The following is a 21,712-nucleotide window of genomic DNA, read 5'->3' on the forward strand; positions in this document are numbered from 1 at the left end:
ACCACCATTTTATTCTCTAGGGTCTCTATCAAGAAAAAAATAAAAAATAAAAAATGTATATATATATATATATATATATATATATATATATATATATATATATATATATATATATTATATAAATAAAATGTTTGGGGGTTCTAAGTAATTTTCTAGCAAAAAAATAAATAATTATTTTAACTTGAAACCAACGAATCTCAGAAAAAGGTTTAGTGTTTAAGTGGTTAAACTTTTCTCAATTAGGCTTCATGTACATGGGACTTTGTTCAACATCTCCAATTTAACTTGACAGATAGAAACCCCAGTCTAAAAATGGCCATTTAGCCACCTTTGTGTCTAGAAGAGTTTGAAAAAAATTTTTTTATAAACAAACCTGTGTACATGTACTGATAAGATAACAGTGGAGAGTTCACCGGCAGTTGAAAAAAGATGTCCAACTGCTCCTAAACATTTACCAGCAGCAGTGTACATGAGGCCTTACACACCAAAGTGTATTCCTTTGAGCTAAAAAAACAAAATTGTTACAATGTTTATTTTTAAGTTCCACTGCTAAAGAATGTTGTGATTCTTGGCAAACTGCCCGTTTTTTTTCCCCCTTTCTTTTGCTGGCTGTTGGCTTTAGCAAAACAGAGAGAATTTGCTGCATAGAAGGAATTGGGAAATACTTTGTCAAGATCACAATGGGGGACAAAAAAAATATATTGCGCTAACGATTCTTGTCGCTTAATCGTGCAGCTCTACCAGCTCGTATATTTTGTAGTGACACATGAGCCAGCTGAAGAAACCACTGTGACCAACTGGCAGAAGTAGGTATTCCATACACCCAAAAGTGTGGAATACTTGAACCAGTATTGGAACAGCAAAAAAAGGTAGCGTATCAATAATCAGACCCCAGAAAAATAACTATAATTTTTTTCATTTTAGAGGGGTACAGTATATCTCATCAGGTTTTTGTTTCTGCCATTTACATAGTTACATAGTAGGCGAGGTTGAAAAAAGACAAGTCCAACCTATGTGTGTGATTATATGCCAGTAGTACATTGTAAATCTCTGTATGATGCGGTCGTTCAGGTGCTCATCTAATAGTTTCTTGAAACCATTGATGCTCCCCTCTGAGACCACCGCCTGTGGAAGGGAATCCCACATCCTTGCCGCTTTTACAGTAAAGAACCCTCTACGTAGTTTAAAGGGGAAGTAAACCCTGATGAGTTTACTTCCTCTTTTTTTCCCTGCAAAGGTAAAGCATAATGGACTACTATGCATCGCATAGTAGCCCATTATGTGTCACTTACCTGACACAGGAGCCAGCGAAGTCGCCGCTGTCCCCTGTAGTCCGCCGGATCCATCTTGCTGGTGGCGTCTCGCAGCTCCGCCACTGTCATTCGGCGAAGCCGCGATGGCGTCACTCCCGCGCATGCGCACGGGAGTCGACAAATGCGGCAGCTCCATTCTTGGAACTGCCGCGCTCAGTGCGCCTGCGCGCCGCTGTCTACGGCGCATGCGCCGTAGACAGCGGTGCCCGTTTTCGGGCAAATATCTCCTAAACCATATAGGTTTAGGAGATATTGCTTGGACCTACAGGTAAGCCTTAATCTAGGCTTACCTGTAGGTCAAAGTGGTTTGTAAGGGTTTACAACCACTTTAAGGTTAAACCTCTTTTGCTATAATTTCAACGATTGGTCACATGTCTTGTTAAACTCCCTTCCGCGAAAAGGTTTTATCCCTATTGTGGGGTCACCAGTATGGCATTTGTATATTGAAATCATATCCCCTCTCAAACATCTTTTCTCCAGCAACCTTTCCTCATAACTAATATCCTCCAGACCCTTTATTATCTTTGTTGCCCTTCTTTGTACTCACTCCATTTCCAGTACATCCTTCCTGAGGACTGGTGCCCAGAACTGGACAGCATACTCCAGATATAGCCAGACCAGAGTCTTGTAGAGCGGGAGAATTATCATTTTATCTCTGGAGTTGATCCCCTTTTTAATGCATGCCAATATTCTGTTTGCTTTGTTAGCAGCAGCTTGGCATTGCATGACATTGCTGAGCCTATCATCTACTAGGACCCCCAGGTCCTCTTCCATCCTAGACTCCCCCAGGGGTTCTCCCCCCAGTGTATAGATTGCATTAATTTTTCCACCCAAATGCATTATTTTACATTTTCAACATTAACCTCATTTGCCATGTAGTTGCCCACCCCATTAATTTGTTCGGATCTTTTTGCAAGGTTTCCATATTCTGCAGAGAAGTTATTGCCCTGCTTAGCTTAGTATCGTCCGCAAATACAGAGACTGAACTGTTTCTCCCATCCTCCAGGTCGTTTATGAACAAATTAAATAGGATTGGTCCCAGCACAAAACCCTGGGGGACCCCACTACCCACCCCTGACTATTCTAAGTACTCCTCATTTATCACCACCCTCTGAACTTGTAGCCCTTGTAGCCAGTTTTCAATCCATGCAATCACGCTATGATCCATGCCAACGGACCTCATTTTGTACAGTAAATGTTTATGGGGAACGGTGTTAAATGCTTTTGCAAAATCCAGATACACCCCGTCTACGGGCCTTCCTTTAGATGGCAACTCACCTCCTCATAGAAGGTTAATAGATTGGTTTGGCAAGAAGGATTCTTCATGAATCCATGCTGGTTACTGCTAATGATACCCTTCTCATTACAAAAATGTTGTATATAGTCCCTTATCATCCCCTCCAAGAGCTTGCATACTATTGATATTAGGCTAACTGGTCTGTAATTGAAAAAGTTGGTATCATTCCAGTCAGTAAAAATTAGGAACAATGGTCTGGCAATTATTTGACTGAGTTCCCAAAGTAGCCTCAGGTGCAAGCCATCTGGTCCCGGTGATTTATTAATGTTAACGTTTCCCAAGTGTCATTTTAATTATGTCCTCTGGCAACCATGGAGGTGCTTCCTGTGATGTATCATGAGAATAAAATACTGCCATTTTGGTTACTGAAGCCCCCCCCCCCCCCCCCGATTTCCTCATGACGACTGAGGAGAAGAATAAATTCAATACCTTGGCCATCTCCCCATCCTTTGTAACCAGATGACCTTCCTCACTCTGTATCTGTCCTCCTTTTTTTCTGTTTACATACTTAAAGAATTTTTTTTTTTTGCTCACATTTGTCTCACATCGGGGAGCGTTCCCTTCAATTCTTGTCTTATAGCCAAAACAGGAAGTGAGAAGAAATTCTTTAAAAAGTGAGGGAATGCCTGGTTGTCACCAAAGTCATTAGAACTTCCCCCTCTATTCCTATTCCGCAAAGACAACCCAAAATTTTGGATTTTCTTTCAATCTTGGCGATATCAGTAAGCTGGACAGATAGAGCACAGTAGGACATTAAAAAATTTGACAGGTGTTCTAATCCCTTACCATTATCGAAAACAAAAAAAGTTCTGCATTTTCTTATGCTTTAAAGGTTAGCTAGATCCCCTGCAGGTGCCATTACAAAAGTGGTTCTCCGACCCCCCCATGTTTACCTCTGTCCTGGAGCTGAACTCCCAGACTCCCAGCGACTACTGACCCACTACTTCATCCATGAGGTTTGGTGACAGACTAAATCTGCTTGTACGGGAGCAGGGTGATCAGATAATCTATAAAAATCCAATCCTTCGCCATCACTAACAGACTTATCAGGAAGTCAGACAGCAGCTGTTAGGACTCGGAAAAGGGTCAGGTAAACATTTACTGGATAGAACTAGGGGGAAATTTCCCTTCAATTCCTGTCCCATAGCCAAAACAAAAATAAACTCCGAAGTAAGTGAATCCCTGGTTGTCACCAAGGTCATCAGAATTTCCCCCTTTATTTGGGTTCTGAAGAAAACCCAACATTTAGGAAATGTTTTCACATATACAGAACAATAATGCCCTGTACACGCGGTCGGACTTTCCAATTGAAAATGTGCGATCGGACTGTGTTGTCAGAAATTCCGAGCGTGGGCTCCATCTGACTTTTTCTGTCGGAATTTCCAAGACAAAAAAAGTTTGAGATCTGGATCTAAAATTTTCCGACAACAAAATCTGATCATTTACATTCCAATCATGTGTAGACAATTCTGACGCACAAAGTGCCACGCATGCTCAGAATAAATTATGAGACGAAAGCTATTGGCTACTGGCCTCTTTATAGTCCCGTCGTACGCGTTTTACATCACCTCATTCTGAACAATTGGATTTTCCGACAACTTTGTACGACCATGTGTATGCAAGACAAGTTTGGGCCAAAATCCGTCTGAAAAAATCTGACAGATTTTGTCGTTGGCATGTCCAACCGTGTGTACGGGGCATAAGACAAAATAACCTGACAGGTGTTTTAATTCCTCTTCATTCTATCTAAAACAAAGTTCTATCCTTAGTTATAGTTTACCATCACTAACAGACCTAGCAGAAAGTGAGGCATCAGCTGTTGGGGTTCTAAGACTAGGGTCAGGTAAATGTTTATTGGGGTTAAGGAGCCAATTTTGAAACCTATAGGGAAAAGCAAGTTTAAAATCTATATCTAATTTGATATTCAGAGGAAGGGGTTTTAGTTCCTTTTAGCCCACCTCACCATAATGTTACAGTTATACTTTCTTGATACTCCAACAGTGAGATCTTTCTGCCATTATTCCCAACTATGTTCCTGTCCACTTGTTAGTTTTACTTCTTTCTGCTCACTAAATTAGCCCAGAACTCTCCTAATGCTAATAATAATACTGCATATTGTTGATAAAGATAAACAAGACAAAGGTACATTTAGTATTAAATCAAAAACTTCACTTTGGACACCAACCATCTTAGCAAACACTTATTGATTACCACTGCAGGCCTAAGAGCTCTTTTCATGGGGGCACCCTGCTTTGAAGAGGAACTTCAGATAAAACTTTGTTTTTCAGTTTTAGATGTACAGGGGAAGGGTTAGAACCCCTGTCAGGTATTTATTGCTGCCTGGGACACCCTTTAGGGAAATATAATCTTGGAAAGCAAGAGGGAACCCTACAGTGCTCACTGGAACATACGTATTGGGGTAATCTAGGAATTTAGGGCAAATCACCCCAGTGGGGACACCAACAAGAAAAACCTCAGGTTCCAGCCCTTCCCCTGTCCCCACTATATCTATAGCAAAAAAAAAAAGCAAGCATATAAATTGTAGCTAAGCATACATAAATAGCTTCTGTATAGATGTTGTTTACAAGTATATCTATAGCTAAAACGTTTTTGTTTCCTTTTGGATTGAATCAGGAATAGTTAAAACACTCAGGGTTTTGTTTTTTGCACCCCACATACCACTGGGAGGATCCCCCTTCACTTCCCATCCTTTAGACACAGCAAGAAGTGGGAGGAAAGTTCTCCGGAGTAATGGGAATCTTTTAGGACCCTGTTCACACATGGGCAATTTGTCATGCTTGGCTGTCACACGAAAACGCACGATAGGAGGAATCCTATTATTATCTATGGACGTTGTTTACAACTATGTAACAAGCTTCTATGCAACTGGGGAAAAGGTGCAGGTGCTTATTTTGATGCAACATTGTGCTTTTTTGGCCCCATAGTAAATGAAAGTGCATCAAAATGCAGACACACAAATGTGAACCTAGCTTTGGACATCTGTCACTGTAACTGGTGTCCACCACTGAAAGAAAGCCATCTATTCCGGTTCTGGAGACAACTCAAAATTGCCATCACTTACAGTTCCTGCAACAATGGCCACAAAAAATAGAAAGGATGACTACCAAGCAGGGACATAGCAGAAATATATAACAGGGGTTCTAGCATTATACCATCCTATACACAACTATAAAAAAAAGAAAAACAGCTTTAAACAAACCTTTAACATGAACCTGTCTTGAGAGAGATACAAGGTACTGTGGACCTCTGCCTCAAAATGCTAGGTGCCTGGCTGTTATGCTAAATGTACGAACACTTATCAAGTCTTCAAACTGGATTAAATATTCAGTTCAGAAATTCCCAAATCTCTGGCTGTATTCCATTATACATTTCCTAACTGTTGTCATGCATAAAGGAATGTGACACAACCGACTGCACCTGTCAAATCTACCAATACCAAGGAGTTAAAGATCACATCTTCATACCCAGAAGGTAACGCAAGGCGTCTTAACAAGTGGGAAATCATACTGATGGGTTTAGTTGTGCTTTAACAGGTGCAAATTTCGGCTAAGCAGTTCTGACAACCTTCAGAAAGCTGCTGGTTGCCTTAAGGGACCCTGTAGATTGAATAACATAATCCGGGCAAAGGGACACTGTAAACAAAGAGGGTTAAGATTGGGGCTCATGCACACAGGTGTATGATTTTACATAGGATCTTGCTGGCAGCTTGTCCTTACACTGTACACATAATATTTGAACTTTTGTTACATACATACGGAGCATTCCAGGTTACTCCTACCCCTTAATGTTCTTGGTTGCTAGGATGCCGGCCACACCTACCTCCTAGGGGTCTTGGTTGCTGGGATGCAGGCCACTCCTACATCCTAGTACCTCTGGTTGCTAGGATGCAGGCCACACCTACCCTACCTCCCAGTGTTCTTGGTTGCTAGGATGCCGGCCACACCTACCTCCTAGGGTTCTTGGTTGCTGGGATGCAGGCCACTCCTACATCCTAGTACCTCTGGTTGCTAGGATGCAGGCCACACCTACCCTACCTCCCAGTGTTCTTGGTTGCTAGGATGCAGACCATGCCTACCTCCTAGTGTCCTTGGTTGCAAGCAACTCATACAGCCTAGTGCCCTTGGTTTCTAGAATGCAGGCTACACCTCCCTCCTAGTATCCTTGGTTTCTAGGATGCAGGCCACGCCTACCCCCCTAGTGTCTTTGGTTGCTAGGATGCAGGTCACACCTACCTTGTTGTGTTCTTGGTTACTAGGATGCAGACCATGTCTACCTCCTAGTGTCCTTGGTTGCTAGAATGTAGACCACTCCTACCTCCTAGTGTCCTTGGTTACAGGTAACTCCTACCTCCTAGTGTTCTTGGTTGCTAGGATACAGACCACTGCTACATCATTGTGTCTTTTTCTGCTAGGATGCAGGTCACACCTACCACCTAGTGTCCTTGGTTTCTAGGCTTAATGTTCATGGTTGCTAGGATGCAGGGAGGCATTCAGGCCTAATACCATACATTTGTGCTAAATGCTGAAGCACAGACATTTTAAATGTGCTCAGTATTAAATATGATGCATATGCAGGACTGTGGACACAGATTTTTCTAATCTGTCCCCAGCACAGTTGACCACAAGTTACAGAGCTGTGCATACCTGTGTATATATAATAAACTATAGCTCTATTCAAATCTGTAAAAAATAAAAATAAATTATGTATTACAGATCTTACAGCGGTAGTAAACTTTACTGCATTTTTTTTTTTTTACAAAACTAGCCCCTGCAGTGGTATGTCATAATGTGCTAGTTTCCAGACTTACCTTCAAAATGGAGCCCTTCGGAGCTGTGCTGTCACCACTGCTGGTAATTCCATCCTTGCCTGGTTTTCCTTTCCGGATTTGCAATCTTTTGCTATTTGAATAGCCGGGCCCTGATGATGTCATTCCCAGGCATGCGAACGGAATCATCATTGCGGTATGGTGCTCTGCAATCACGGCATACTCAGTGTGCCCTGAATACAGAAGGTCACTGAGCATGCGCAGTGACATCAGCAGTTAGTGCTGATGTGAATATCTCTTAAATGGCAGAAGTTTAGGAGACATATCACAGTAACTACAGGTAAGTTATATTATAAAATTAGGTACAATTTAAGCATGAGAGTTTGCTACCACTTTACTGCAGCATATTTTAGACCTGTGTGCATGAGCCCTAATATCTACCTCTTCTCAGGCAGAACACTGTTAGTATCAAATACTTTACAGTGTGATTCTTCCAGCAAGCGCTATGTCACTACAGTACATAGTAGCGACCAGTGGGAAGACCAACAGTGCCCATGTCAAAGAGGAGTAATAGTACTTAATTGTTCATCTGGAAGTGACTTCAATCTCTGACCTTTTACTGAGCTACACCAGCTATAGTAGCTATAGCATCGGGTGCATGATTATCCGGTTGCAATGCTGTGACCCACCAGCTGCTAAGTCAATACAGTTCTGCAGCAACGCAGTGATGACGTAGCTGTCAACAGATGGAACCACAATGCACAGCAGGGGCGATGGACAGCCAACATGCCTGAAATGCTCAGAGGCGCAGGTGGTAGAGCCATCAGATGTGCTGGCAATTAATCCTTTAGAAGCATGGGCGGTGGAACCAGAGGCATGGGCGGTGGAACCAACACGGGCACAGGCGGTGGACCTAACATGGGTACAGGGGATCCATCAGGGGCGTTGGATTAATCAGGCACATAAGTGGTGGTACCTTTAAGGGCATGGGAGATGGAACCATCATTGGCTAGGATTATGGATCCATTAGGGACACAAGCAGTGGATCCATCAGGGGTGTGGGTGGTGGATCCATCAGGGGCACAAGCAATGGATCCATCAGAGGTATAGGTGTTGGAGCCATCATGGGTGCGGGCGTTAGATCAGAGACACATGGATCCATCAAGGGAAGAGGGTGGTGGATCCTTTAGTGGTACAGAAGGTGGATCCATAAGAGGTGCGGGGTGATCCATCAGAGGCATAGGCGATGACACTATCATAGGTGTGGGTGTTGGATCCACCAGGAGCCCGGGAAGCGGCACCATCAGTGGATTCAATAGTAGGCACTGACAGAAGGAGATTAGGGTCTCTGCCATCTCTTGTTTTGGGTCCATGTTGCTGGGGGCACATTAGCCAGATAAGAAGCATTTTCAGAAGGAGAGGTCAGCAATGTCAGTCCAGGCATTTCTCTCAGGTCAGACAATGTCTGGGGTGTTCACACATAAATGAGAGGAAGTCACAGGAACAAGGTGCCCCCTATTATCACAGGCCCAAGATGGGAAGAAGGCCACACCTCACCTACTAAGCAGTAAGACAGCGCCGACACTGGCACACATAGCCACTCCCACTTGCTAATTAGTAATTCGACTCCACCCTCTATGTAAATAAACTTGTTGCCACGCCCACTCCAACTTTTTTCTCTTCCCCCCCACCCAGTTAGTAATGTCACGCCCACCCTCCTCTCAGCCCACCACAGCTTAAGCCCTTGACCCCGCCCCCATTTCGTAACGTCATTCACCTGGGCCTTCCCCCAAGGCCTAGCTCCTCCTCCTCCCCAGGCATTTCCCGGCGGCTTCTCCTCCTCCGCGGACACTCTGCCTTCCTCCTACGGGAGGAACCCCCCGTCACAACCTCTTCTTCCCCGGCCGCCCCCTCGGCCCCTGGTGCCCGGTTCGGGCGGACCTGCGGCTCCGGCCCTCCCGGCATCCGTCCGTCAGCCAGTCCGCTCTCCACTGTGCGGCACTGCGCAGGCGCGGAGCTCCCTCTCCGGGTTAGCGCTTTGACGTCACTCCGGCGTACGCACCCCCTGGCGAGGATGACCGGGCAAGAATGCGCATGCGTAGCCTGGTACCTGCCATCTTGCGCGTGCCCGAAAGCTCCGTCCACGCACAGCGTGATCCAAACCCCGCCCACGTCTACTTCTTTCTAGCTTGTCATTGGTCCGCGGGTGAAGGTGGCGAGACTGTGCGCACGCGCAGCGCTGGCTCAGCGCTTATATATGGAGTTTGGGATTTGTAGTTTGGGCGACATTTGGATTTGTTTTGAAGAAACTTTATTACTAAATAACACTCTGCTGGGGTCGTGAAATACGTATTATCCGCTAACAGCCTTAGGAGGTCATGGAAATTGTAAGAAGTCAGCTTTTTGGGGGAGGCGGCTTTAGAATGTTCTTCTGTACTCTACATTTCATAGGAGACGGTGAGCACAGCTGTAAGGGGATTACAGGACATGTTCCCAAGTCTGGAGTGACTACATCCCTTACTCAATCCCAACATGCTTTGGGCCCAGGTGTGGATGGACTATAAATCCCAGCATGCCTTGTTCCCAGCTGTGGAGGAACCACGAATAAGTGTGTGTGTGTGTGTGTGTGTGTGTGTGTGTGTGTGTGTGTGTGACTACAAGAACAATCTTATCTTGTTCCCATCTGTGGAGGGTCTGCAAAACCCAGCAAGCCTTGTTTCCAGGTGTGGGGGGACTACAAGTCCCACTGAGCCTTTTCCCAGGTGTGGGGGGACCAAAAGTCCCAGCATTTCTTGTTCCCAGGTGTGGAGGGACCACAAGTCCCAGCATTTCTTGTTCCCAGGTGTGGAGGGACCACAAGTCCCAGCATTCCTTGTTCCCAGGTATGGAAGGACAACAAGTCCCAGCATTCCTTGTTCCCAGGTGTGAAGGGACTACGTGCCTTGTTCTCCAGTGTGAAGAGACTACAAGTCCCAGCATGCCAGGTTCCCAGCTGTGGAAGGTCAATTCTCAACAACTAGGACTACAAGTGCCAGCATTCTCTACTGGTCACTATGAAAGGACTACACCCCCCAGCATGGTCTGTTCCCAGTGCTCAGTAACCCCACAGTGTGGTGGAACATTCAGTTGCTAACTGATGAGTAGATTGCAAGTCCCAACGTTGTCTTTCTTCAGAAGAACCCCAGGTTACTGCCCCTCTGCAAGTGAGGCTGTAACATTTCCTGTGAAGGAAGGGTTTGGGCTGTCTCCTGTGTTTTGGCCATACACTATATTCCCAAAAGTATTGGGACACCTGCCTTTACACACACATGAACTTTAATAGCATTCTAGTCTTAGTCCGTAGGGTTCAGTATTGAGTTGGCCCACCCTTTGCAGCTATAGCAGCTTCAACTTTTCTGGAAAGGCTCTCCACAAGGTTTAGTAGTGTGTCTATAGGAATGTTTGACCATTCTTCCAGAAGTGCATTTGTTAGGTCAGGCACTGATGTTGGACAAGAAGGCCTGGCTCACAGACTCCACTCTTATTCATCCCAAAGGTTTTCTAGTGGGTTGAGGCCAGTCAAGTTCCTCCACCCCAAACCTGCTCATCCAATATTCATTTAAGCAGTACAGTTTTTACCCAAAAATACAATACGATACATGACATCACTTCCAAAGTTGTATTCTGCTGAGCGACAATTTTCATAAATTGAGTAACCTCTTCATTTTCGATATCTAGTCTAGCATGCAAAAAAAACCTGACGATCATTCGTTTTGATATTCTCATCCTGTGTACGAGGCTATAGTCATCATTTCATCCTGCTCCAGCCTCTTTCAGTCTCCCAATCTCATCAAGTGACAATCTAATGCTTAGTGGCGGTGCCTGACAAGCCCCAGTGGGCATTTTTGTAGGTGAAAATAATTGGGCAGTCTGGGAAAAAATGTCTGTTTGCTCTTGGTACTCCTGAGAAGCTGGCACTGTCTGTGTATAGGTTCATCTTCTATAGCTTAGAAGCCAGATCTAAAGACATCAGGGGAAATGTAAACGTTTTTTCTCCAGTCATCTTCCGGGACGGCCCACCTGAGAGATGACTGGTCCACCTGACAGGAAACACAATCAACAACAAAGTTAAAAGTCCCCACCCCTCCCTCAGACCCTCAGTTCTTGATTGTGTTTCCCACAAGTGGCAGCGAAATCAAGTTTCTGCATTTTTTATTTTTTTAACAGGAGGGGTCTGGGACCTTTTCCTTTAACCTTTCCCCCAGGCAGAGGGCCTGCGATAGTCTCAAGTGAGGTCGGATGCTAATGGAGACCTCCAGGGGGTGATCTTTTCCTGTTACCAGGAAGACTAATTGCAGGCTTAAAGACAGGGGAGTTGTCTTTGGTAGTGCTGCTCCCCGTCTGTACTGTTTGTCCCCCTTACCTAAGGGGGGCCGCTGGAGCCTTACTGGTTAGTGTTGATGGAGTGCGGTGAGCTTCCTCTTCCCCCCACTGTGGCGGCGGTGGCTGGACGCGAAACGCGTGCGTTCCAGCTCATGACCGGAAGTCCGACGTCACTTCCAGGTGACGGATTTCCTGAAAATGGCGCCAATCACCGGGACAAACGCTGTAGAGAGGTGCAGTGGAAAGCACCCAGGCAGCACTGGCAGGGTGGGAGGCGAATTGGGGCTCAATCCAAGCCTACGGCCACATCACTCCAGCAGTCAAACAGGAGGGGACACTCAAGACAACACCTGGTCCAGATTCAGCGATTCTGCAGGGCAGCAAAAACGCCATGGACATGGAAGGTGCGACTGAGCAGACAGCCAGTGAGGTCGCCACAGCGGGTGAGTGATCCAGCTGTATAATGTAGGGGCAGGGTACTCTGAGGCAGACCCCCCTTCCCTTTTAGGACGTGAGTAGCTAACTATGTTTTTTACTGTCTCCAGGGACCGAAGGCTCTGCCCAGGGGTCAGCCAGTAGGTCCAAGGGAAAGGCTACTTCTAAGTCCAGGCACTGTGGGTATTGTAACTCCAAACTGCCACAAGACCACAGCAAGCCCTTTTGCGATAAGTGCATTTTTAAGCTCGCAGGCAAGGAGACCGCTCAGGTAGTGAAGGAGTGTCGCGCCTTGCAGTCGGAAATGTTAGCCACCCTCCAGTCCTTCCGGACCACACTTGAGAAAGGTCGGGAAGAGGGCACCTCTGGTAGAGATACCCCTCTTTCACAGGAAGACTTATCCATGTCATATACTGGAGGTTCCCAGGGCCAGGTCTCCTTTCTATCTGAGGCGGAGGAAGGTCAGGTTCCAGATTTCAGTTCTGGGGAGGAAGATTCGGACCAGGATAGCCAGGGGGAGGCTAAGCCTGGGGGTCTCTTGTTCTCAGCAGACGACATGGAGGGTTTATTAAAGGCCATTTATGCCTCAGAGGATATACAGGTACCCTCTGCTCCGGTATCAGCCCAGGATAGGGTGTATAGGGGCCTAGGAAAGTTGCAGGCCAGAACCTTTCCTGTTCACCAGTCCCTGAAGGATATAATCCTCAAGGAATGGAAAGAGCCTGAGCGTAAACTTTTTAGGCTAAAGGCCTGGAAGTGAAGGTGTCCTTTCAAGGACGAGGAGCAAGAGAAATTTTTTAAGACTCCTCGCCTAGAGGCAGCCCTAGCACAGGTGTCCAAAAGGTCCGATCTGTCCTTTGAGGATTCAAGAAGCATTCAGGACCAGATGGACAAGAAGTCTGAGATTTTACTCAGGGCTTGGGAGGCAAATTCGACGGCAATGGCCCCCGCCCTAGCCTCGGCTTGTGTAGCCAGAAATGTGGACGCTTGGCAGATTAATGGACCACGTCTTGCGTAGCAAAGAGGCTAAGGAAATTGTAGACTCGCTAGAGGTAATCGGCAGAGCAGTGGCATATTTGGCAGACGCAGCGGTGGAGACTGTCAGAACCACAGCCAAGTCAACGGAACTCTGCTAGGAGGTCCTCTCCAGGTTCACAGCGAAGGGAAAGAAATTCCCTGTGAAGCCTCAGAAATAAAAGGGCAAGAGATTATTTCGTGCCCCCCCCCGTCAAAAGGTCAACATAAGGGGAGAAGTGACCAGAGTAAGAAGTGGGGTCTTGGGAAGGGAAAGGAAAAGAGTGTGATCCTTTTTTCCAGTTCTTCCCATAAAGAAACCAAATGATGCCACCGTGAAGGTGTGCGCAAGGCTCTTAAAGGAACCTGCAGAGTGGGAAAAGGTTACGCAGAGTCCATATGTTTTAAGCCTCTTAGAGGGGTACAGACTAGAGTTTCAGCTGTTCCCTCCACATAATTTTCTTGTCACCTTTCTCCCCAGGGACCCTGCCAAGGCGGAGGGTCTGCTGGGAAGTATACGAGAGCTGGCAGAGTAAGACATTATTGCTCCGGTGCCAGCCAGTCAGTTGGCCCAGGGGTTTTCCTCTCACGTTTTCATGGTTCCGAAGTCCTCGGGCAAGTTTCGGTTGATAATTTAAGAGGACTCAATTGTTACTTATTACACAAAAAGTTCAGAATGGAGAGTATCTATTCTGTAAGGAAGCATCATCAGGCAGGAGTTTTCATGGTCACTCTGGACCTGAAAGACGCATATTTACATATACCCATTGCTCCAGAACACCAGAAATACCTACGCTTCGCAATACGCATGCAGCAGAAGGTAGAACACTGGCAATTCAGGGCACTCTCCTTTTGGACTAGCTGCCAGTCCAAGGGTTTTCACAAAGGTAGTGGCCGAGGTAGTAGCGTACCTGCATCTCCAGGGAATAGGCTTGATACCTTACCTGGACAATTTACTGGTCTACAGTGTGGATCAGGCTCAGACTTTGAGAGACAGGGACACGGTGCTACGGACCCTGGAGACCTTGGGTTGGATGGTCAGCCGGGAAAAGTCCTCGTTGACTCCACCTCAGTCCAAGTTTTACCTGGGCTACCTGATAGACTCGCAGGCACAGAAGATTTTCTTACCAGCAGAGAAGGTAGCGAAAGTCCAGGGTGCAGTTACCACTCTCCTCAAAGGGGAAGAAGCCTCTCTGAGGTATATCATGAGACTTCTGGGACTCATGACCGCTTGTATACCAGCAGTGACTTGGGCACAACTCCATTCTCGGGAGCTCCAAGCCTTCCTTCTAGCCTCTTGGGGGGGGGGGGGGGGGAAGAAGAGAAGCACTAGACTAGAGGAAAGAGTGTCTCTCACAGAAGAGGTCACCCTTTCTCTACGATGGTGGCTCAACTCAGACAATCTATCGAGGGGTCGCCCCTGGTCCCAGATAGACCCGCTGGTCCTAACCACGGATGCCAGTGCTTGGGGTTGGGGTGCTCACTTGGGAGACCTGTATACCCAAGGGTCCTGGAACCACAGCCAAACCAGAGAGTCCTCCAATTTCAGGGAACTTCTGGCATTGGAAAAAGTTTAGCGCTTTGCCCAACAGCAGATTCAGGGCAGAGAGGTACAGTTCCTCTCGGACAACCTGGTGACGATATCCTACCTGAACCACCAGGGAGGGACAAGGTCAGGCAGACTGAGGAGATTAATGCAAAAGATCCTAGAAGGGGCGGAGGGAAAGATCCTTTCACTCTCGGTGGTACATATAAAGGGGACGCTCAACCTTCAGGCAGATTTTCTAAGCAGACAACCCATCCTTCAGGGAGAATGGGGGTTGAACAAAGAGACTTTTGCCCTGGTGTGCAGGCATTTCGGCAGGCCAGAAGTAGATTTATTTGCTTCCCGGAAGAATGCGAAAGGCCGCAGATTTTTCTCCCTCTACAAGGAACAGGGGGCAGAAGGGGTAGATGCCTTTGTGCAGATGTGGAGTTTCAGGCTAGCATATGCCTTTCCCCCTCTAGCACTCATTCCCAGGGTATTACAGAAGTTGGCTCCATCAAGGACAGACCTTGTGTTAATAGCACCCTGGTGGCCGAAGAGGGTTTGGTTCCCCACCATTCAAAACTGCTCAGTAGCTCCCCTGCTGCGTCTGCTGGTACAAGACCTACTCAGTCAAGGTCCAGTCTTGCACCCCGACCCGGACCGTCTCTCTCTGACAGCATGGCTCTTGAGAGGGAAATCCTCTGTGACAGGGGTTGTTCGGAGAGAGTGATAGATACACTCCTCCTCAGTAGAAAGGGAGTTACCAGAAAGACTTACGCAAAAGTCTGGAAAGTTTTCTCCCATTGGTTAGTCTAAGGAGGGGGCTCTCCAGACGATACCTACCGTCCTAGACTTTCTTCAAGAAGGGGTGGACCGGGGGTTGACAGTTAGCACACTTAAGGTCCAGGTGGCAGCCCTGTCTGTGTTTTTTTGACAGGAGGCTAGGACAGGAACCCCTGATAAGATTTTTGTTGGCCAGGGAAAGGGTAGTCCTAGTCAGGTCAGTCAGGTGCCCTCCGTGGGACCTATCTCTGATGCTAGATGCCCTAACAAAGGGGCCCTTTGAGCCGGTGGCTCAGATTTCTGTTAGACTATTATCTTTTAAGTTAGCCTTCCTTCTGGCCATTACCACGGCCAGAAGGGTTGGGGACATACAGGCTCTTTCGATAAAAAGAGCCGTTTCTGCGTATCCTAGAGGATAGGGTAATCCTCAGTCAGGATCCCCTTTTATTTGCCAAAAGTAGCCTCTGTATTTCACAGAACACAAGAGATTATCCTCCCGTCCTTCTGCCAGAATCCTGAAAAGGAGGAAAGGTTCCATCTCTTAGACGTTAGCCGCTGTCTCCTAGTGTATTTAGAAAGAATGAGAGACTTTAGGAGATCTAGTCACTTACTGATCTCCTTCTCAGGGAAGAGAAAGGGTCTACAAGCTTCTAAGCCAACAATAGCTAGATGGATCAGACAGACCATAACTATAGCTTATAGGCTGGCAGGTAAACCGGTGCCCACCCACCTTAAGGCGCACTCAACCAGATCCCTGGCAACCTCCTGGGCAGAAAGGGCAGGCGCCTCAATCGACCAGATCTGTAGGGCAGCAACGTGAACGAGCCATAAGACATTTCTGAGGCACTACAGGGTGGAGCTGTTGTCCCCTCAGGATTTGGCAGAAAGGTCCTACAGGCGGTGGTCCCACCCTAAGGTAGGCCTGAACTTCTTGCTTATCGTCTCAGGTGTGCCATCCTGGAAGATGACTGGAGAAAATTACCAGTTACACTTACCGGTAACAGATTTTCTAGGAAATCTTCCAGGACAGCAGGCCTACTTCCCTACCCTTTACGTTGGTGTGGTGTATTCACTCCTCACAGAATGTTCCCTCTGACACTGGTGTGGGTCTATCCTTTGCCATAACTGAGGGTCTGAGGGAGGGGTGGGGACTTTTAACTTTGATGATTGTGTTTCCTGTCGGGTGGACCAGTCATCTCTCAGGTGTGCCGTCCTGGAAGATTTCCTATAAAACCCGTTACCGGAAAGTGTAACTGGTAATTTTTTTTAATATGTTTAAAACTCCCGTTAGACTTACCGGTAACGGTATTTCCATGAATTTTCAAGAACTGCTACTTGAGAGATGATCTGCCCCCTACAGGAAACACAAATCGGACACAATTTAAGGGCCCCTCCCTCTCCTCTGATCCTCAGTTGTAGGAAGATCAAGTAAACCATTTGGCCATGGATCTCGTTGAATGAGCTCTAATTCTGGAAGGAGGGGTGCGACCTGACGCTCTGTAAGCTTCACAAATGTCTTCCTTAATCCATCTGGAAATAGAACTTCTAAAAGCTTTGGGGCCACTAAACAACACTAAGTTGTGAGGATCTCCTAAACTCACTAGACTTTTCAGATAAAGCAGAAGACATCTTTTCACGTCCAAAAAAACTAAATATTTCATCTTCCGCATTTTTGGGAGAGGGACAAAAACTAGGAAGAACTACTTCCTGGGACCTGTGAAAGCCGAAAGAAACTTTGGGTAAGTACTAGGGGTGCAACGGATCGTCGCCGATCCGTGATCCAAACGGGTCACCCTGTTCGGATCGGCACATGCCACGCTCCGCGGCCTTGGCATTAGGAAAGGCCGCAGCTTCGGCCTAGCTCCGGAGCGGCGGCCATCTTGGTGCACCCGTTGGCCATTTACAATGTGACAGCTCCATCAAATAACAAAGCGATCATTTGTAAACAATCTGGCGTCATGACGCCTCTCTACCCTCTGTACAGATCTGTACAGTGGATGTGAGAGATCAGATGGCAGCAGTGCTTTGGGCTGGATTTGTAGTGCCCACAGCGCTGCTCTGTGACAATTGCAATCACAGCCATCCCTCAATACTCTACCATACTTGGCGATACCCAGCCATACTCAGCCTATATTACAGTGGGGAGATTGTGGATATTACAGTGGGGACTATATGGTAGTGGAATTTTCACAGGTTTTTGCAAATTAAATTATTTGCTGATCTGAAAAATATCCGATCCATGATTCTGAGTCGAGGAATGATCCGATCCGTGCGTTTTTTTGATCCGTTGCACCCCTAGTAAGTACAAAGGATCGGGCCTAATTGCTACCCTGTCCTCTAACATCCTCAGGAAAGCGTCCTTACAGGAAAGAGACTCTAGATCAAATATCCTTCTCCCTGGTGTTTTAGCCAAAAGAAAGGTCATTTTTAGGGAAATCAATTTCAGAGAAGCCTCATGCAAAGGCTCAAAAGGAGCCCTAGTCGGAGCATTTAATACTAACAGATCCCAGGGAGGAATCTGTAAGCTAATAAAGGGTCTGGAGGATATTTGATATGAGGAAAGGTTGCGAGCACTGAACTTATTCTCTCTGGAGAAGAGACGCTTGAGAGGGGATATGATTTCAATTTATAAATACCGTACTGGTGACCCCACAATAGGGATAAAACGTTTTTGTGGAAGGGAGTTTAACAAGACTTGTGGCCACTCATTAATATTAGAAGAAAAGAGGTTTAACCTTAAACTACGTAGCGGGTTCTTTACTGTAAGAGCGGCAAGGATTCCTTTCCACAGGTGGTGGTCTCAGCGGGGAGCATCGATAGCTTCAAAAAACTATTAGATAAGCACCTGAACGACTTCAACATAGAGGGCTATACAATGTAATATTGACATATAATCACACAAATAGGTTGGACTTTTTTTTTTTTCAACCTCACCTACTATGTAACTGTGGGTGTATGTCTAGATCTGGCTCAAAGGAACCTCCTTATCAAAGAGTTCTTAGCTAGTTTTTTTTTTGTAAACCGAAATAGGGCAACAACCTGAACCCTAGGGGTGTGGACAGAAAATCCTTTCTCCACTCCCCTCTGTAAAAATAAAAAGGATTAGCTATGACTAAGTGCCATATCTGGTGTGAAATGCGTCAAGAGTGGTGCAGTTAGTCTGTATTTCCCTGTAATGCTTTGATATTCATTTTTTTAATAAAGGTGAAAATTTTTTGGAGTGCGGCTATCCAGCGTTCTATTTTTCCATTATCTCTGTTGCAAACAGAGCTAGCACCCTGCCTCATTGCGGAGAAAGCTGTTCTTAGGAGAGGTTTTTGTTGAGACTGGATGCAAAAAGATCCACTGTGGGAAGACCCCACTTTAGCATGATCTCCTAAAACGTGTCTTGATTCAGTTCCCAACTGCTGGCACTGATGTCCCATTGATATGCGCTGCCCTGGCTGAAGAGACATTGTCCTCTTCCCAGGACAGAATCTGCTGGGTTAACAATAGAAGAGTATCCAAGTGAGTGACCCCTTGCTTGTTTAGGTACGCCACAGTCGTGGCATTGTCTGGAAAAATAAACAGGTCATTTGAATTGATCCTCTCCTCCCAGAGCATTAAAGCCTTCCCCACTGCTAATAGTTCTCAGAAATTCAACGAGCGGCATGCCTCCTCTGGCAACCAGGCTCCCTAGGTCTGCCAGTCCCCTGAGTGAGCACTCCAGCCCCGCAGATTGACATCTGTAGTAATTTATTTTTGAGAAATGCTGTGCCCAGTTCTTCCCTCCCTGCAGATGTTCCCGCTGCTCCTACCAGGACAGATTGAGCAAATCCTCTCTTGGAAGCTGTACGAGCTGATCCAAAGAACAAAGAACTTTTTCTGCGACCCCAATGGCGCAGAAAAAACGTCTGAAGGGGCCTGGAGTGCAGACCCCGGGATGGCTGCAGTCATTAAACCCAACAATTGCATGATCTGACTAAGGGAGGCCTGCGGGAACAACTTGAAGCTCTGCACAGAGATTATAATCTTTCAAATCTTTTCTTCCAGAAGAAAAATCTTTTGGGCAACAGTGTCTATTAGGTAACGGACTGCCAATGAGTTCTCTTGAACTGCCAATCTGAGGAACTTTTGATAACTCTGGCAGATTGGTACGTGAAGATAAGCGTCTTGAAGATCCAGGGTTACCATGAAAACCGGCGGTAACAGATTCCTTACAGAATAAAGGTTTTCCATCCGGAAAACAGACTATGAATCTGTTCAGGATGCTTAAATTGATGACCATCTGAAGCCTTCCTTACCAGAAAGACATGAGATTAAAATCCCTGGAATGTTTGACCTTCCAGAACAGGAGAAATAACTCCTTCCGTTTCCCACATTGTAATCAGATTCACCATGGCCTGCCGTCTCTCTTGGTCCTTCAGCAGATGGGTAAGAAAACAAAACTCTGGGGAGGGGGGGTCCAACCTGTAACCTCTTTCTATCATTTGGATGATAAAGGGATTGTTGGAAATCTCTGCCCATTCATTGACCAAATGGGACAATCTCTCTCCTACCCATACTCTAGTGTCACTGGGGATTTTTGGCAGGGATTGAAGGAGCAAAGAGTTACCCCCCTCTTTGCTTGTATTTGTTAAAAGACCACTTTTTCTTTGTCTGTTGCCTATTGGCCTTAAAATTAACTTTGCTTTTGAAGCCTCTTATTTTGGGGTTTATTCCTTTGAGAAGAGTAAGCGGTTTCCATCTTCTCAGAGGAACAAGCTAGGACTTCCTCTAAGGAAGAACTGAATAAGAGCGTGCCCTCAAAGGGTATACCGCAGCGTTTTACTCTTTAGAGGTAAGATCACCTTCCCAAGATTTCAGCCAGATGACCCATCTAGCAGAATTAATGAGTTGAAGTTCTGGCTACAGATTTTACAGAATCTGCTGCCATATCAGCCAAAAAAGCAACTGACTTGGCAATAAGGGGAAGAGAATCCCTGATATTCTCTATGGGGGTGTCGGAGGAAAGAAGGTCATCTAGATGTTGGACCCACACATCTAAATTCCTAGCCATACAAGTGGATGCTAAAGCTGGCCCTAAAGAAAAAGCAGCATCCCAGGCCTTACGTAATAACGGGTCGGCCTTCCTATCCCATCCTTAGGGACAACAGAGTCCTCAAATGAACTCTGGCTTTTTGAACACTTGTGACATAGGAGTATCTAATCTAGGGCATTTGAAGAAAACTTCCTCAAAATCGGACTGAAAAAGGAAACCTTTTATGCCCTCTAGACTGGAACAACCCTTTTTCAGGTTCTTTCTGAGTGGAAAGAACCTAAATCGTGTCCTTGAATGAATGATGCACAGGAAAAGATCTAGACTTCGGTCCCTGTAAACCCCTGTACATTTTATGCTTAACAGATTGGGCTTGCTGAAGCATCTCGATTTGTTCAGAAGTATATACAGTATTGACTTTAGTAGTTCGTCAATATCTTCAACTGGAAAAAGATACCTAGTTGAGCTATCAGTATCCTTATCCTCTGATGCAAACTCCTCATCAGATGAAGATACCGGATTCTCACCTTCTTCCAGGTCAGAAACATTACGTGAACTAATGGTCTTTGAAATGAAAAGAGGCAGAGACTTGGCTGATGCTGAAGGCTCCTGAGTCACAGGCTTAGACGTGGAAGGTCCCAGCCTGGCTACTTTGTCATTAAAGGGACCGAAAAGAGCCTACTACCTCCTTCACAGAAGTCATTAACTCCTTAAAAGAAGCAGTAGATCCAGTACCCGCTATTGACTGAATACAAACTTCACAAAATAGTTTTTTAAAACTATCAGCCTAGTTCTACAGTTCCCACATTTTTTCTTTACAAGTTTGTCAACCTAGAAAAAATCTGAAAACAAAACCATAAAAAAGGCTTGTACAGACCCCCCTGCTGCAGTAGCTCTTTATCCACAGACAAGGGCTTACCTTGGGAGCAGTATTGGACCCGGATGCTACTGCTGGCTCAACTCAAGTGAGTCCTCCATCTTCCAGTCCTGTTCTCAAGTTCCATAGAGGAGCTGACTGCCGCTGCACCAATAAACTAGCTTGCCCTGCGTCTGGCAGATTGTTTCCAAAGCAGTGAGTCCCATGCATTGTACCACACTGAGATCCCCTAAGAAACAGCGTCCCGGAAGTGCGTCATGTGACTTCCGGTGACGTGGCAAGATGGCGCGGGAACTGAAG

General features: G+C 46.1%; 1 protein-coding gene across 2 annotated transcripts in view; it reads right to left on the bottom strand.

Annotated features, from left to right (window-relative positions):
* The window catches only part of ZFP91 (ZFP91 zinc finger protein, atypical E3 ubiquitin ligase), a 124,302-nt gene extending 114,875 nt beyond the window's left edge, over positions 1–9,427 (bottom strand). For both annotated transcript variants that reach the window (XM_077454705.1, XM_077454704.1), the window contains exon 1: positions 9,174–9,427. In XM_077454705.1, coding sequence (XP_077310831.1) covers positions 9,174–9,361 — 188 coding nt within the window. In that variant the 5' untranslated portion in view covers positions 9,362–9,427. The remainder of the gene's footprint in view (positions 1–9,173) is intronic.
* Between the last annotated feature and the right edge of the window lie 12,285 nt (positions 9,428–21,712).

This window comes from Lithobates pipiens, unplaced genomic scaffold (genome assembly GCF_037356315.1).
Source record: "Lithobates pipiens isolate NorthernLeopardFrog02 unplaced genomic scaffold, aLitPip1_a1.2 Scaffold_25, whole genome shotgun sequence".
Taxonomy (NCBI): domain Eukaryota; kingdom Metazoa; phylum Chordata; class Amphibia; order Anura; family Ranidae; genus Lithobates; species Lithobates pipiens.